We start from the raw sequence: 17097 nt of genomic DNA on the forward strand, positions 1-17097 counted from the left end.
CGTTCCCCGACATCGTTTAAAAGAAGCTAAAAGAGGGAACGGCTGCAGCGTTAATGGAGGCGGAAGAAGCCATCAAGTCCATCCCTATCCCCCTAATCAACGCATTCGCTGCGGACCCGAACATGTCGATCGATGGGTTTTTAAAGGAGGATTATTAGTGTTGGATTGTGCCGTAAGTCCTATGCTTAGGCAGGTACTTGTATTTTTGCAGCCCTAAGTCCCGTGTTGGGCAGGCGTTACAAACAATTACCTCTTATGTAACAACTTAATTTGATGTATATATATTCCTGATATGCATGCGTAGTGTGTTTATTTGTTTATATATCGCGAATCAAAACAAAATGTGAACCGCATGCCCATGCGCATAGTTAACAAAAACTCATGCGTATGCGGGTATTACTGCGTAAAATAAACCAATACTTTAACAATTACCCTTTAATAATTTAGACTCGAAAGCTACTGCGTTATCGCTTTGTCATGTACTAGAGGTGCACTATAGCTGTATGGTAAGCAACGCAACTAAAAACAAGCCAATGTTTTTATGCTTTGAGTTCCTCAAGCAAACCAATGCGAGAGTAATTACGCACAAGCAAACCAATGCTTGTAATTTTTTAAGTCGACTTTGCAGCCATCTAGTCTGCGTGGCGCTTGGCTAGGGGAAAACCAATTCCCTTTGCCTGCCGTTAGCGTCTAGCCTTGTAACCAAACAGGCTTCTGCCGCACGGGGGCTAGAGGACACCCCTTAAGTAGGCAGGAACCGCATACAAAAAAGATTTAAACAACAAAAGTATGCGCGAGTAAATATTTAATTGGCATTAATCACAATTACAACCGCGACACATCCAAACGGACGAAAAATACATAGAAAAAATAATGTGCTACAACAAACTGGAGTGATCAGGTCCACCTAGCTACATATAACATTTTTTCAATAACGTCGCATGCCAAGTGCGTTTCACAGGTTTTCCATCTAATGTCTCGAGATGGTACGCCCCGGTATTGCTTGCCTTTGCTACCCTGTATGGACCTTCCCAACGGGGGCCCAGTTTCCCAGTATCCTCCGCATGACTTGCGTCGTTCTGACGCCAAACCAAGTCACCGCACTTGTAAGAGCGTGAACGCACACGCTGATTATAGTACTTTGCAATTCTTTGCTTGTTATTTGCTTCGTTGACAGCCGCAGAGAGTCTGTGTTCTTCCAGCAAATTAAGATTTTCCCGCAAAGCTTCAGAGTTATTTTGCTCATCAAAATTTTGTATGCGGAACGTTGGTACCCCAATTTCTGCGGGTACAACAGCTTCTGATCCATAGACCAAACTGAACGGGGTCTCACCAGTGCTTGCTTTGGGTGTTGTTCTATGCGCCCATAAAACCTTTGGTAGTTCATCCACCCAACCAACGCGACCATGACCCAACCTAGCTTTGATTCCAGCTACTATATCCCGGTTGGTGACTTCGCAGTGGCCATTCGCCTGCAGATGCGCAACAGATGTAAAAGTTTGCTTAATATTAAGCTCCGCGCACCAGCTGCGGAAAGGATCACCCGCGAACTGCGTACCGTTATCGCTAACAATTTCGTTTGGTATACCAAATCGACAGACGATGTCTTCCCATACAAAATTTCGCACCCTTTTTCCTGAGATTGCTGCCAGCGGTCTCGCTTCGACCCACTTTGTGAAATAGTCGATTGCAACAATCAAGAATTTGATGTTTCCTCGGCCTTTTGGGAATGGTCCGACTATGTCGATTGCCCATTTGCAGAATGGCCACGGTGAGGAGACTGGTATCATTGGATGCGCAGGTGCTCTGCTAATAGGTGCATGTATTTGGCATGATTTACATTGCTTAACTATGCGCGCAGTATCCGCGTACATGGTGGGCCAATAATATCCTAGCCGCATTATTTTTGACACAATGGACCTGTGCCCCGAATGGAGTGCGCATGCACCCTCATGCACCTCGCGTACAACTTCCTCCGCCTCTTTCGGGCCAATGCACCTTAAGTGTGGTCCCAAATAATTCTTTCGATATAGGACGTTACCCTCAAGGGCATACAGCAGTGCCTTAACGCGGACTTTCTTTGCGTCAGCGGAATCTGCAGGAGAAGTGCCATCCCGCAGAAAAGCCACGATGGGCGTCATCCATGTTGAGCTTGATTCCTCAACTGGTGCCACTAAAGGCATTATAACAATGGATTTTGCATTGAGTTCTTCTATTAGAACTTTCTTCCCCTTATGATCAAAAGCCAAGGCAGCCAGTTTGCTTAGCGCATCCGCCTTCTTATTTTGCCCACGCATTACGTGGGAGATTTGAAAAGCTTCAAATTGGTCAGCAAGGTTGTGAACAAGCGATAGATATTGCTGCATGGCTATGTCATGCGCTTCGAAATCTCCGCTGACCTGACTGCATACTAGCTTTGAATCCACATATGCGTGCAAAATTTTAACATTTAACCTATGCGCAATGCGCATACCTGCTAACAGAGCCTCATACTCTGCTTCGTTGTTTGTAACAGCAAAATTAAACGGCAGTGCGTATGTATGCTCTTCGCCATCCGGGCCTGTTAAAATTACACCCGCACCTGCACCAGATGCGCTGCATGCACCATCGGTGTACAATTCCCATGGTGACAAAGTTGGTGCAGGTGGATCCTGATGTTCTGCTGATGCCTCGACGTCCGCAGGTAATTCTGCTAGGTAATCAGCAAGTATTTGACCCTTAACCGCACTGCGCGAAGAAAAATTTATTTCATGTTCACCTAATTCAACTGCCCACTTAGCCATTCGGCCAGAAATCCCAGGCTTGTACAACACCTGAAAGAAAAATGATTGCGTTAGTCAATGCGGTAACCCCGGTCATTGCCGCAAAGTAGGCGTTTACCAACCTGTTTGATTGGTTGATCATTTAGAACCACGATTGGATGTGCTTGAAAATATCGGCGCAAACGCCGCGCCGTATGGACCAGCGCATATACAAGCTTTTCTATTGGTGAGTAGTTTACTTCGCTTGATGTCAGTGTCTTGCTTACGAAGTAGACCGGCATTTGCGTCTGAGAAAAACCTCAGTCATTAAATTTCTGCGATATAAATAAAGCATGCAAATTAATGGATTACCTTTCCGCGATCCGCGATGAGGACTGAGCTGACAGCTTCTTTCGATGCCGCGAGGTACAGCGTTAGCGTTTCTCCTGATACTGGCGCAGTAAGTGTTGGTAATTCTGCAAGCACCTTTTTCATCTCCTGAAAGGCTGATTCTGCTTCCTGAGTCCATACGAAGTCTTTTTTCTTCAAACAATTTTTCAAAGTATTGAAGAATGGTAACTGTCGTTCTGCGGCTTTCGACAGAAACCGTGTGATAGCCGCAAGCTTCCCCGTTAGACTCTGCACATCTTTCTTTGTCTTTGGAGATGGCAAATTATCAATGGCTTCAATCTTTTTGGGATTGGCCTTGATACCCCGCGCTGTCACCACATGACCTAAAAACTTGCCTTCCTCTTCCCCAAAACTACATTTAAGCGGGTTAAGCTTCATGTTGATCCTGCGCAGAGATGCAAACGTTTCCAGGATGTCCGCGAGCATGTCTTCTTCGGTGTTGCTTTTAATTACCAAGTCGTCGACGTACGCTTCAAGATTTCTACCGATTTGGTGCTTGAATGCTGCGTCAATTACACGCTGATAGGTCGCGCCAGCATTCTTTAAACCGAAAGGCATCTTCGTGTAACAATAAATACCCTGCGGCGTATGAAAAGCAGTCTTGTCCTCATCTTCCACAGCCATTAAGATTTGGTGATAACCCTTGTATGCGTCCAGAAAACACTTGTACCTAAATCCCGATAGTGATTCTACCTTCCAGTCTATCTCCGAGAGAGGGTAATTGTCCTTGGGACATGCCTTATTAATATCTTTGAAATTGACGCACATCCTCCAGTTACCGTCAGCCTTTTTTACCAATACAGGATTTGCAACCCATGTCTGATAACGCACTTCCCGCAGAATGCTTGCTTTGACAAGGTTGTCCACCTCTGCGCACAACCAATCACTGCGGTCTAGAGCCATATGCCGCTTCTTTTGCCTAACGGGTGTCAATGATGGATTAACATTTAACTTATGTTCCGCAATATCACGCGGAACCCCAGTCATGTCTGACTCTCGCCACGCGAAAACATCTGCGTTTGCGGACAAAATTCCATGCAATTTGGCCTTTGTTTCAGCTGACAAGCCTGCGCCGATTTTAATTCGCTTATCCGGATGCAAGCGATTTTCTATGACTGCACAATTTGCCAGTTGTTCGCCCACGCTAGGAGTGCTTATAGGCGCAACTGAGCCACACAACTCGGTTGCTTGATGTGACGCAACTGTGGCAACGCCTCCTAGTGTGGGAAACTTAATCAAACCATGCACTACCAATGGGATAATGTTAAAACGCCGTATGAAGTTTCTCCCTAGCAGTGCGTTATATCGTGAAGTTGAACGAACCACATAAAAATCGACCAATTCACACCTGATCATCTGTGGGTTCCTGTCATCCGCAAGCTCTATCATTAACTCTATTCTGCCTAGCGGCCACGAGTTTTCTCCAGAAAACCCGAATAGCGTAATATCAGGCTGGCGTAACTGCACTTTGACTTCTGCCGGAAGGAAACGATAACAATGCTCATACATAATATCAACACCGCTGACAGTGTCAACATGCATGCGCTTAACCTGGATTCCGCAATCGGGGATGCGACACTTGATGATAATGGGCTCGTTAACAGAATCAATTGACATTACAGGAGGGAAAGTGATCGGGAGAAGCTCCCAATCCTTGTGATCGTTGTACTTTCTCCGCTGGTTGATTTTCTCTGCGTCAACCATGTTAATGGTTAAGTCGGCATTTTTCGCTTTGTCAACTTTCTGCCACGCGAAAGTCTTAGACTTCGAAACCTCTTCTGTGGTCTTTCCCTTGTGCTTTTTAGGTGGTTTTAGATGATCCAATTTGCCCGCGCGAAGTGCTTCCAGAACCCGTTCCATCAAGTTTTTACACCGATTGGTGTCGTGACCATAATCGTCATGAAATTAACAATACTTTGTTTTGTCCCGCTTGCCAAATTCTGTAAGCGGAGTTGGAACCGCGAAGGTCGCGCATACTGGCTCCGTTGCCAAAATTTCCTTGGGCGTTTTGGACAAACTTTTGAGTAGCGCATAGTTCTGATTATTGATGCCGCGCTGATTATTGTTTCGATAATTGCCACTTGATTTCCCTTTATCATTCCTGATGGGACCACCGCTAGGATACCTTCCACGAGAGTTGTTACCACGACTTTGATCGCGCGAACGATCATCATCGTCCTTTCTCTCGTTGCGTGAGCTAGCTGTTGGAATGTCATTATCTTCGCCACTCCGCATATAGTCGTGGCATTCATTAAGCGCCTCAGCATAAGTTGTTGGGACTGTATGGCGCAGACGCCTTACCAGTGTTGGATGACGTTCTGAGTTTATACCATGTATGAGTCCGGAAATCTGTTGCTCTGGTTTGAGATCTGGCATACGCAGGCACTCATTAGTATACCTTGTGAGAAATTCGCCCAAAGATTCCTTGGGCTTCTGCACGATGTCATGGCATTCAATGTGAGTGCGCTTGCGTGGTCTCTGATTCTGATATTGCAGTAAAAACTTTGTCCGCAGATCCATAAACCCGGCAATACTACCCGCCGGCAACTTATTAAACCACTCACGAGCAATACCCTGTAGTGTCATAGGAAATATCTGACACGCAACCGGATCCACCCAGCCTTGAGTGCGCATTGCGCCTTCAAAGCGCTGTAAAAAATCATCTGGATCGGTCAGGCCATTGTAAGTACCCAACGTGCTAGGTATCTTTGGTGATGATGGAAATGGGTATGCGGATATATGCGGAGGAAACTTGTCAAAGGTAGTCGGTAGCTCGAAGGATGGTTTAACAGGATCCCCTTTCAAATTTGCAAAGAAACGCTTCATCATGTCCTGAACAAAGTCAGGTTGTGAAAATAAGTGAACCATATCAGGAGGTGCGGCCTGCATGAATTGACTTGCAAGATTTGCCTGCCCTTGAACATTTTTCCAAGGTTGACCCTGCGTCTGCGGATATAACCAAGGCTGCTGCGTTGGAAAAGAGGGATAACTTGAAGACGCAGAGTACACAGGTGGCTGTAAAGGAAGCGAAACCTGTGGCGCAGATATCTGCGAAACTTGAGGATACACACTTAAAAGCCCAACTGTATGCGTTGTGCTTTGCTGCTGCGCTGTTATCGGCGCCCAATGAGAGTTCGCATCTGGGATGACCCCAAATCCCCAACTATTAAGTAACGCCTGCGCATCCGCAGGAGTTAAAAATTGTGAAACTGGGCGCGGTGGTTGCCAAGGTTGCAACGGTGTAAATGACGAATTCTGCTGAATGCTCTGCGTATGCAGAGGTATTGAAACAGTGGTACTGTAAATAGGTACCTGGCTGCAGCAAACCACATGCGGCCCCGTTGTTCCACCGCCAGTGCCTGCAAAGATGACCCTTGGATCCACTGACGAAAAGTCCAGCCGCGTGGTTGTGACTGGTGAGTTTGCTCTTGGCGGTGTGACCCCGTCTGAATATATCGGCTTGTACCTCTGAAAGGGTTCGCCGGATATAGGTGGAGGGTATATCGTGTATCCCTCCTGAGTAGCGGCCCCCGTAGTCATAACCGGTGTATGTTGACTACCAGACGGTGTGTTCTGAACGTCTGTTTGGGTATGTTCCGATGATTCCTCGGAAGTCATGATACTGTTAAAGAAAAAATTCAAAAATTTTGTAAATAACGAGTCATACAATTCAAAACCTTGAAAGAAAAAGCAATTAAAAAGTCTTGAATTAATTCGACTCTCAATGAAAGCACCACTTGATCATGCATATTTTAACCGCGGGGTTTAATATGCCTGCTCAATACGTAAAGAGGGGTTTAAGGATCTTAGAACGTGGCTCTCCGGTCCGGCTACCGTGAATAACCCTGGCCGACATGATGATGTCGGAGGGGTGGACAAGTGATTAAGTCCACCTCCGATAACGGTCGTCGATCAAGAGGCCCCAAATAAGGTCGTAGGTACTAGCTTACAAAAGACTAACCTGTTAACCTTGAAAAGATGCTGAATGATGCTGTTTTACGTAATGTGTATCGTATGCGATGGTTACGTAATGTGCTGTGTCCGGTAAACGATAATTAGGGTTTGTATTTATAGGCAAACCCTAATTCTAGAACCGTCCCAGATCATGATAATCTCATCCATAACTGACTCCCCCGAATCACGGATATAATTATGGAAAAGATATTTACTTGACAGCTAAGCAACCGCCGTACCGGGAACAAAGGCATTCGCACGCCGCATACCGCACACAAGAACATGCATACGCACAATAGTGATTGTCCGCATACATTCGCGGTGCGCCTGCGGGTTGCGGTATCATTAGCGATACTTATTCAAATCGATTGGAACCTAAGAGCCATAATTTCATTTTGAAACAGGAAGGAGCGTTTTTGATGTGTCTTTTCGTCCATTCTAATTATCGGAAACGTATATAATCACATCAGCGATACTTATTCAAATCGATTGGAACCTAAGAGCCATAATTTCATTTTGAAACAGGAAGGAGCGTTTTTGATTATGAATTGCAATCTAAGAACCCTAACTGGGTTTTGAAACGTGAAGGAGCCTTATTGTTTTTTGTTAAATTGAATAATGGAATGGAATGGAATGAAATAGCCCGTATTCTTTAGTGGAGGGTAAATGTGTCAGCAAAGAATTGAAAATGAAAAGAGATACAAATGTTGAGTGATCAACTAAATCAATGATCATTATTAAAAGTTAAGAGTTAATCTAATGGTTCTTTTTACTCCATTTAAATTTTTTGAATGTTAATTAGCTAAAATCAACTTTCTTATTATATATAATATAGATATAGATATAGATATAGAATATAGATATAGATAGATAGATAGATAGATAGATAGATAGATAGATAGATAGATAGATAGATAGATAGATAGATAGATAGATAGATAGATAGATAGATAGATAGATAGATAGATATAGATATAGATTGTAGAGTATGTTTCTCTTTGTAAAATTACAAGGGGTGTTCTTGATATATTTTTGGTACCTCGCAAGACAATGTGTTATACCTTGAATTGCTACATAACCGAACTCATATAATTATATCACCATGTAATCAAACTGTATATTGTACATCTATGAGAGTTAATATAATGGAAGTCTAATACACATCATCTTCTACTTGGTATTCACTTTCAACTCCTCAATGCAATCTTGGTACTATACCTGCACGGCTGAAAGACAAATACACTGATCAAATCAAACCATTTAGTGATAATCTACATATCACTAAAAAGATAAAACACGGTACCTCAAATTCGTTGAATTGTATCCAGAATATGCTGCAACTCATGGATAACATTTTCGATACTCATCCGTTGAGATGGGGAATCTACAGAGCATGATACTCCAATCTTAACAATTAAAGCCATACATTCCTCTATAATTTTTGCATTTGAAACCATTCTTTCCGCATCGACAAAATCTTCATGTTTAAATTTTAGAAGTTCCCCATCGATAATATCATTTACACGATTTGGTAAGGCCATGTAGGTAAAGTTATGAAGGCTAACACCTTCCTTAAATATGTCATCTGTCGGATTTTTCCCCGTCATCACCTCTAATAATAATATTCCGTAACTATAGATATCTCCGGTGGTTGTCATCTCATTCCCAAGACCATACTCTGCAAGTTATAGACAATGATGTAACGTTGATGGTTAAAAGCATGTCTACTGAATGGTTCAACAATGAATGTTGAACCATTTAGCATCACGTGTCATTCAGAGGTTAAAAACAAATGGGTTGAATATTCAGCATTGAAGCATTCAATTAAGAGGACTTAGGGTGAGTTTGTTTATCTCTTAATTGAATGGTTCAAAGCTGAATGTGGAACCATTCAACATTTAACGCGTTTGTTTCTGACCTTTGAATAACAAATGGTGCTGAATGGTTCAACATTCAGTGGTGAATCATTCAGAGTTGGAATTTACTTTATAATATTAAGAACCTAAATTTTATGTAATATTCACTTTAGATAATATCAATTATATCAAGAACACTTATTGAACAACTATATTGTACATTTTATTCATTTCAAAGGTTAATAAGGTAATTTTACATCATTCGCATTTATTCGTTCAAAATGATTATCAAACAGGTTATTGTCATTCAAACCCAGCTTCTTTCGGAACCTTTGAATCATTTAGATTATGATCCATTCAACGCTTAATTATTCAGTTTTATCAAACGCACCATAGTATTAGTTTTAGTATGTATAAGAGTACATAAATTTACCTGGAGGTGCATAACCAATTGTTCCTTTAACGAGGGATGAGTTGTTTACGATTGAATCTGTTCCAAGAAATCGAGCTAAACCAAAGTCTCCAACATGGCCCACCATAACTTCATCAAGTAAAATGTTGCTAGGCTTCAAGTCACCATGAACAACACTTGGAATGCAATTATTGTGAAGATAATCAAGTGCAGATGCGATGTTGATGAGAATATTTATCCTCTGAAGAAGGTCAAGTTTAGATGTATAACTTTCACTTGAATGCAGCCAATCATGTAAACTTCCATTGGGCATGAACTCATAAACCAAAGCTTTAAAATCATTGCCTTGAAAGTCAACACCTGAACACGAGGTTATTATCTTCAACAAATTGCGATGTCGAATACTCCGCCATACTTCGCACTCCGCTAAAAAACTTCTGTCCGCTCCTCGGTTTTGAAGATGTAATACTTTGACTGCAACCAATTTTTCATCTTCATCAAGTGTTCCTTTATAAACAGAACTAAACCCACCCTTGCCAATCAAGTTCGCTTCAGAGAAGCCATTGGTAGCCTTGAGAAGCTGACTGTATGAAACTCTCAAGAATCGTCCATTCGTCGATGATGACTGAGGCACTAGGGAATTTCTTTTCCTTTTACAACAAATGTACACGAAACCTATTATGCTAATGAGTGCAAACACAATCAAAATGATTATCAAAAAAAGAGGAAACTTTTTTTCATTATGTTTCTTCATCTCCTTACATTTGGGTAACCCGAGTTCAACCAAGCCACCACAAAGCCTACTATTTCCCACAACTGAAAATGAACTTGAATTAGAAAATACTCCTAATACCGGTACTTCACCCTCAAAATCATTAAATGATAGGTTCAAATATTGTAACGAGAACCGTTCGAAGAACCGTGGAATTTCGCCCGATAAATTATTATAAGATAGATCAATTGTTTCCAGTCCTCTCAGAGAACTTAACGATGATGGTATCATGCCTTGAAATAAGTTTCCCTTGAGGGATAAGAATGTAAGGCTAGTGCAACCACAAAGGCTACTAGGTATGTTACCCGATAAACGATTTTCAGAAAAATCCAAAGTACTCAACATCTTAAGGTCTCCAACCTCTTCTGGAACTGAACCAGTCAAATTGTTATGAGAAAGACTAACTGTTAGGCTTAGCGATGAAAGTTGTAGAATTTCTTTCGGTATGTTTCCGCTAAGTTTGTTGTCATAAAGGTACAATTCTGATAATTGGCGACAGTTCCCCAGGCGTGATGGAATATGGCCTTCAAGTAGGTTGGAATCTAAATACAGAGTACCTAATATCGATAAGTTTCCAACGACATCTGGGATCCACCCTGAAAGTTGGTTTTGGAATAGACTAAGTTGTTGTAGATTTTGAAGGTTACTAATAACAGAAGGTATGTCTCCTGTAAATTGGTTTGCAGATAATTCTAAAACGATTAATCCAACCAGATTAGCTATCCCTAAAGGGATGTTTCCGCAAAACTTATTCCCTCCCACATCTAGGTTTTCTATTTGATCTGAAAGATTACCAATGGATGCTGGAAGAACTCCTTCAAACTTGCAATTACCAAGATATAATGTCTTTAATTTACTGCAGTTTTTCAAAGAATCAATAAATTTCATTTCACCAGCTTCTGTGCGTCCATGGAGGTTGTTATCACCCAAGGCTAATACAGAAATACTACTTAATTTTCCAAAGTCGATAGTCAACTTCCCCCTAAAACTATTGTTGACGAGTACAAGAAATCTTAACTTGGAACAATTAGATATCGAGGGTGGAAGAAATCCACCAAGTTGGTTGTCCATTAATTGAAAAAAGACAAGATTTGGGAGCGTTGCACCAATATCGGGTGGAATGGTACCACTAAGTTGATTCCTGGCCAAGTACAAAGTATTTAGGAACGAGAGGTTATAAAGGGAACGAGGGATCGTTCCATATAATTTACAATCTGCAGCATCAAACCTTCTTAAACTTTTCCAACTGCCTAAGGTGTCCGGAATATTCCCACCCAAAGGATTCGATGTAACGGAGAAATTTCTTATGGATGTGATATTTCCCAAGAAAGATGGGATTCCACCACTTAAGTTATTATTGTCAAGTGAAACAAAAGTAAGTTTCGAGAGCAAACTAACCTCCTTAGGTATGCCTCCAACTAGGTGGTTTGTATCAAGGTAAAGCTGTTCAAGATTGGAACAACCGGACAAGTTAGTTGGAATGACTCCGTTAAATTTGTTTCGTTCAAGAACAAGGACGCGTAGTCTGGTTAGACGGCCCAGGTCTTGAGGGATGGTTCCTTGAAAACTGTTGTTTGAAAGTACAAATTTACGAAGGAAGGTAAGTTTTCCCACGTGAGGAGACAAAGAACCTTCTAGACCTTGCGAAGTCAGTTGTAGAGCAGTCACTCTTCTATGACGTTTTCCACATGAAACACCACTCCAATCACAGAAATGCAAGGAAGTGTTCCATGAGGTTAGAACACCATACGGATCTCGTGTGATCATCTTTCTGAAAGATAACAACGCCATGTGATCTGTCTCATTTCCCACATAGCCATAGGAAGTCGAGAAAGTGGCAGTCACAATCATAAGAAATATAATGATAAAACCTGAAAATAGGAAATTATTATGAGATTTCATTTTTGGATCTGATCAAAATAATTCACAAAGATAAGTTTGTACTCTATTAGCTTTCTATCCTCAGTTTGTGACTTTGTGGCATCAATTTGTTGGCGTCGGCGTTGAATTGCAATGCAATGTTATCCACATGCTGCCTTGCACATTTGACCATTACAAAAGTCGTAGTCACTGCCGAATTGCTGAATTGTTTTGGTGAATTTTGTTAGATATTATTTATATTTTCTAAAGGTGTTAGTTATAAGTTGTGGGTTGCCTTTAAGTAAATAAATATAAAAGGCAACTCTAGGTTTTAAAGCACGTAGAGACAAAAACTTGTGAGGATTTTAAGATTGTTGAGTTTTTTTTTTTTGTTTTTTTTTTTTTTTTTTTGAAAAGCAGTATTTTTATTCACATCACAAATTTTATACAGGAGGATACCTACTGGCAATGTTCGATCAAGTAGGTAACATAAACTCAACAATTTACAAAGGGATGCTTAGGTAGCATCATTTTTAATCACGACCTAACTAAGATAACATGACGGATTGTGCAACCAATTATGCCACTCGAGAGGTTTTCCTTTGAGTCTTTTTGCGACCCACTCAAAGCTTGTGTTTTGGATCTCGTTTATTACATTCGGAGTACTCCAATCTTTGCGTTTGAAAATCAAATGGTTACGATTCTTTCAAATGAGGTAGCAACTTATCCAAACCACCGCTTGCGTTTGAATCTCTCTTTAAGAGTCTTCTCACCTAGCCAAACATCGTCCCAAAACGAAATAGATGATCCATGTGACGATCCTTCCAAATCCCTTTGGACGAATACATCATTCATTGATTTCATAGTGAGGTTTTGACCTCTATATGATACGTTTTGTAAACATTGCGTTCTTTTTAAAAGGCACACCATAAACGAATATATAAATCCAAGATTTTCGACATCTGATGATTTCTACGTATAGACAATCACCGTATATAATAGTTTACAATACTACATCTGTTGACAATGCAGTCAAAATAAGATACATGGTGATGATTTTGTGAATGCAAAGTTTTCTTGAATAAAGCATGTATGACTCCATGCACATAGCTTGTATCACATATAAGCAAACGGCGGAAGACTTTTAGGAACCTGAGAATAAACATACTTAAAAGTGTTAAAATACAATGCAAATTTGGTATTAGTAGATGTATATATGTAAATATCTAGATATTAAAATGTAAAAGAATTATCTAGATATTAATGAGGAAAAATCTAGATGTTAAAATGTAAAAATCTAGATATTTTTATGTGGTAAAAATATCTAGATATTTATCCATGGAAAAATCTAGTGTGTAGGAGTTTCCATGGAGTAGTATAAATAAGGGTGAGGATTTCATTTGTAGAGTGTGAAGTAAGTTGTGAAAGTTGTGAAGAAGAGAAAAAGAGTGTGAGTTAGTGAAAGTAGAGAAGATAAAGCTTGTAAGTAATATTGTAATTGTAATTTAATATAAGTGTTTTTGTTAAGTTTCCCAATCAAGCCTTAGTTTGTGTTTAAGTTCTTAGTGCACTTTTGTTGTTCTTATTATATGGTCGGCGCTGCCGCCTAAGTAATACATGGTCGGTTATACCGCCTAAAGATATATGGTCGACACTGTCGCCTAAGTACATTGTGCACTAAGGATTTATAAAATTAAAGGCTAACCAACGTCAAAGTGTTGGTGTAGTGAGTCTAGTATAGTCTAGATCCTCTATAGTGGTGTGTTGGGCTCGTCGAAGCTTCCAACAATTGGTATCAGAGCGGGTCGTTCGGGACCATTTCAAGTGGAGGAAATCGGTAAACGTTGGACGTTTACATCGACTTGTTTTCACCAAGGCTCTAAGGGAGATTCTGTCGGAGCACAGTTAGGAACTGTGAAAGCTCATCGGTCAGGGACCAAGCTTATTGAACGTTGGACGTCATGATGGCAGATCTTGCAAGTACGAGCAGTGGAATCAAGAGTCTCAATAACCACAACTATGGTTATTGGCGGACTTGCATAGAATCCTACCTACAAGGACAGGATTTATGGGAAATAGTTGCTGGCAGTGACACAACGCCTCCACCGAAAGAAAATGCCGAAGCCTTGAGAAAATGGAACATCAAGGCCGGGAAGGCTTTATTTATATTGAAGACTACAATCGAGGAGGATCTATTGGAGCACATCCGTGACGAGAAAACACCAAAGGCAGCTTGGGAAACTTTTGAAAAGTTATTTTCAAAGAAGAATAAAGCACGCCTCCAGCTCTTGGAAAATGAGCTCGCAGGTATCTCACAAGGAAGTCTATCTATTTCTCAGTATTTCACCAAGGTGAAATCTATTTGTCGTGAGATATCTCAACTTGCTCCTGAAGAGAAAGTGAGTGATGCAAGGATGAAGAGAATTATCATCCACGGCTTAAGGTGCGAGTATAATGGATTTATAGCCGCTGTGAGAGGATGGCCTACTCAACCATCATTAATAGAGCTGGAGAATTTATTGGCTAATCAAGAGGCATTAGCCAAGCAGATGAATGAAGTAACCATAAAAGACAGAGAAGATGCACTCTTCACCAATAAGAAGAAAGCAACATCTCGAAGACAAGATGCGATGAAAGAAAGTCAGACATATGGATGGAAGAGTCACCTAAAGTCAAAAGGCAACACTTCAGGGGGAGCTCGGGGAGCTCAACAAGGAAGAAGAGATCATCGCCAACAATACGGACAAAATGATAAGAGAAAGAATGGTGAATGCTTCAATTGTGGCAAGAAGGGTCATTTTGTTCGAGATTGTAGATTCCCCAGAAGGCGAACTTTCGAAGGAAATGTGGCCGCTGCAAGAGATGAGAAGAAAGATGTCACATTCGAAGCAACCATTAATGAGGAAACATGGGATGCAGAAGCTGGACTCTCTGTTGAAGCTGACATAGATGATCAAGCTCTTACAACAACTTTAAAGTCAAAAATAAACTACAAAGATGATTGGATCATCGATTCTGGGTGCTCAAATCATATGACCAACGATGGGACAAAGCTGCAAGAAATGGAGGATTACAAAGGAAAGAGAGTCGTGTTGACAGCCGACAATTCAATGTTATCTATTTCTCACATTGGAAAGACAATAATTCCAAATGAAGGAGGCTCTCATAAGCTCCAACTCGAGAAGGTGTATCTTGTCCCTGGCCTAAAGAAGAATTTACTGTCAGTACCACAATTAACAGCAGAAGGGAACTATGTGCTCTTTGGACCAGAAGATGTGTCCGCATTCAAGAGAGTGAAGGTGGTTGGCAATCCAATTATGCAAGGAAGAAGAATAGAGTCGGTCTATGTACTATCTGCTGAAACAGCATATGTGGATAAGACTCGAAAGAATGAGACGGCTGATCTTTGGCATGAACGTCTTGGGCATGTGGGCTACAACAAGTTAAAGGAGATGATGGTGAAACACATAGTAAATGGGCTTCCTCAAATTGATATCCCAACAAATACAATATGTGCTGGATGTCAATTTGGAAAAGCTCACCAATTGCCATTCAAGGAGTCACAACATCAGTCCAAGACACCACTAGAGCTCATACACTCAGACGTCTTTGGCCCAGTGAAACAAACATCACTTGGAGGAATGAAGTATATGGTGACATTCATTGATGACTTCTCAAGGTATGTGTGGGTTTACTTCATGAAGGAAAAGTCGGAGACTTTTCAGAAGTTTAAAGAGTTCAAGAAGAAGATAGAAAGTGAGCTCAATAATAAGATTAGGTGCTTATGCACAGATAATGGAGGAGAATATTTATCAACCGAGTTCAATATCTATCTTAAGAAGCACAAGATCAGAAGGCAATTAACTTGCCCCAATACTCCACAACAGAATGGAGTGGTGGAACGCAAAAATCGTCACCTTGCCGAAACTTGTAGAAGTATGCTTCATGGTAAGAATATGCCAGGAAGATTTTGGGTTGAATGTATGAGAACGACATCATACGTGATAAATAGGCTTCCACAAACAAAGTTGGGGCATATTTCACCGTATGAAAGATTATGGAAGATCAAGCCAACCGTCAACCATATCAAGGTTTTTGGATATGTATGCTACGTCTTCGCACCAGATCATCTACGAAGCAAATTTGATAAGAAGGCAATTCGGTGTATTTTTGTCGGTTATGATGAATCAAGAAAAGGATGGAGATGTTGTGATCTAAATACCGGAAAGTGTCATACTTCAAGAAATGTGGTATTTGATGAAGCTTCTTCATGGTGGTCACCTCAAAAGATAGAGCTTCCAGAATCTCATGGAATAGAAGAAGTTCCAGAAGAGAAAGAAGAACATAAAGAGCACATATCGGATCCAATTAAAGAAGGAGATGGATCGTACTCTAAGGAAACGCATCCATGGAAAACTGGGGTACATCAATCTACGTCCGAAGAGGTTCGTCCAAGCCAAATGGATGCCGAGGAGCATGTGCAAGAATTACGGAGATCAACAAGGCCGAGGCAACCTAATCCGAGGTATGCCAATGCTGCTAATGTGGATGAATCAATACCTATTGAGCCTTCCACTTATGAAGAAGCAGCACAAAGTCAAGAATGGCAGAAAGCGATGGAAGAAGAAATTAATGCACTAAAAGAAAACCAGACATGGAGTTTAGTTCCAAAGCCAAAAGATGTAAAACCAATATCTTGTAAATGGGTTTACAAGGTGAAGACTCGATCAGATGGCTCCATTGAAAGGTATAAAGCTCGACTTGTTGCTAGAGGTTTTTCTCAACAATATGGGCTGGATTATGAAGAAACGTTTAGTCCAGTGGCGAAGATCACAACAATTCGAGCTCTACTAGCTTTATCCGCTAGCAAATCTTGGAAGATGTGGCAGATGGATGTCAAGAACGCTTTCTTACATGGAGAACTTGACAAAGACATTTATATGGAGCAACCAAGAGGCTTTGAGAACAAGTCCCATCCTGACCATGTCTGCAAATTAAAGAAAGCACTATACGGCTTGAAGCAGGCTCCAAGAGCTTGGTACGGGAAGATTGGCGAGTTTTTAGTAAAAAGTGGTTTTACAGTTGCTCCTT

At 41.1% G+C, this 17097-nt stretch overlaps 1 protein-coding gene across 1 annotated transcript; it reads right to left on the bottom strand.

The window, feature by feature from the left end:
• Positions 1–8410: 8410 nt before the first annotated feature.
• On the bottom strand, positions 8411–12048 carry LOC139861090 (putative receptor-like protein kinase At3g47110). The gene is made up of 2 exons (XM_071849392.1): positions 9396–12048; positions 8411–8784 (listed from the first exon to the last, which is right to left on the bottom strand). Exons 1-2 carry the CDS (start codon positions 12046–12048, stop codon positions 8411–8413), a joined length of 3027 nt encoding a protein of 1008 aa, XP_071705493.1.
• Positions 12049–17097: the final 5049 nt, after the last annotated feature.

This window comes from Rutidosis leptorrhynchoides, chromosome 8 (genome assembly GCF_046630445.1).
Source record: "Rutidosis leptorrhynchoides isolate AG116_Rl617_1_P2 chromosome 8, CSIRO_AGI_Rlap_v1, whole genome shotgun sequence".
In the NCBI taxonomy this organism is placed as follows: Eukaryota; Viridiplantae; Streptophyta; class Magnoliopsida; order Asterales; family Asteraceae; genus Rutidosis; species Rutidosis leptorrhynchoides.

Excerpts from the sequence above, each read along its gene's own strand:
- LOC139861090 (XM_071849392.1), bottom strand. The coding sequence starts at position 12,048 with ATGAAATCTCATAATAATTTCCTATTTTCAGGTTTTATCATTATATTT. Across the intron at positions 8,785-9,395 it reads AATTGGTTATGCACCTCCAG|AGTATGGTCTTGGGAATGAG; the intron begins GTAAATTTATGT and ends TATAACTTGCAG.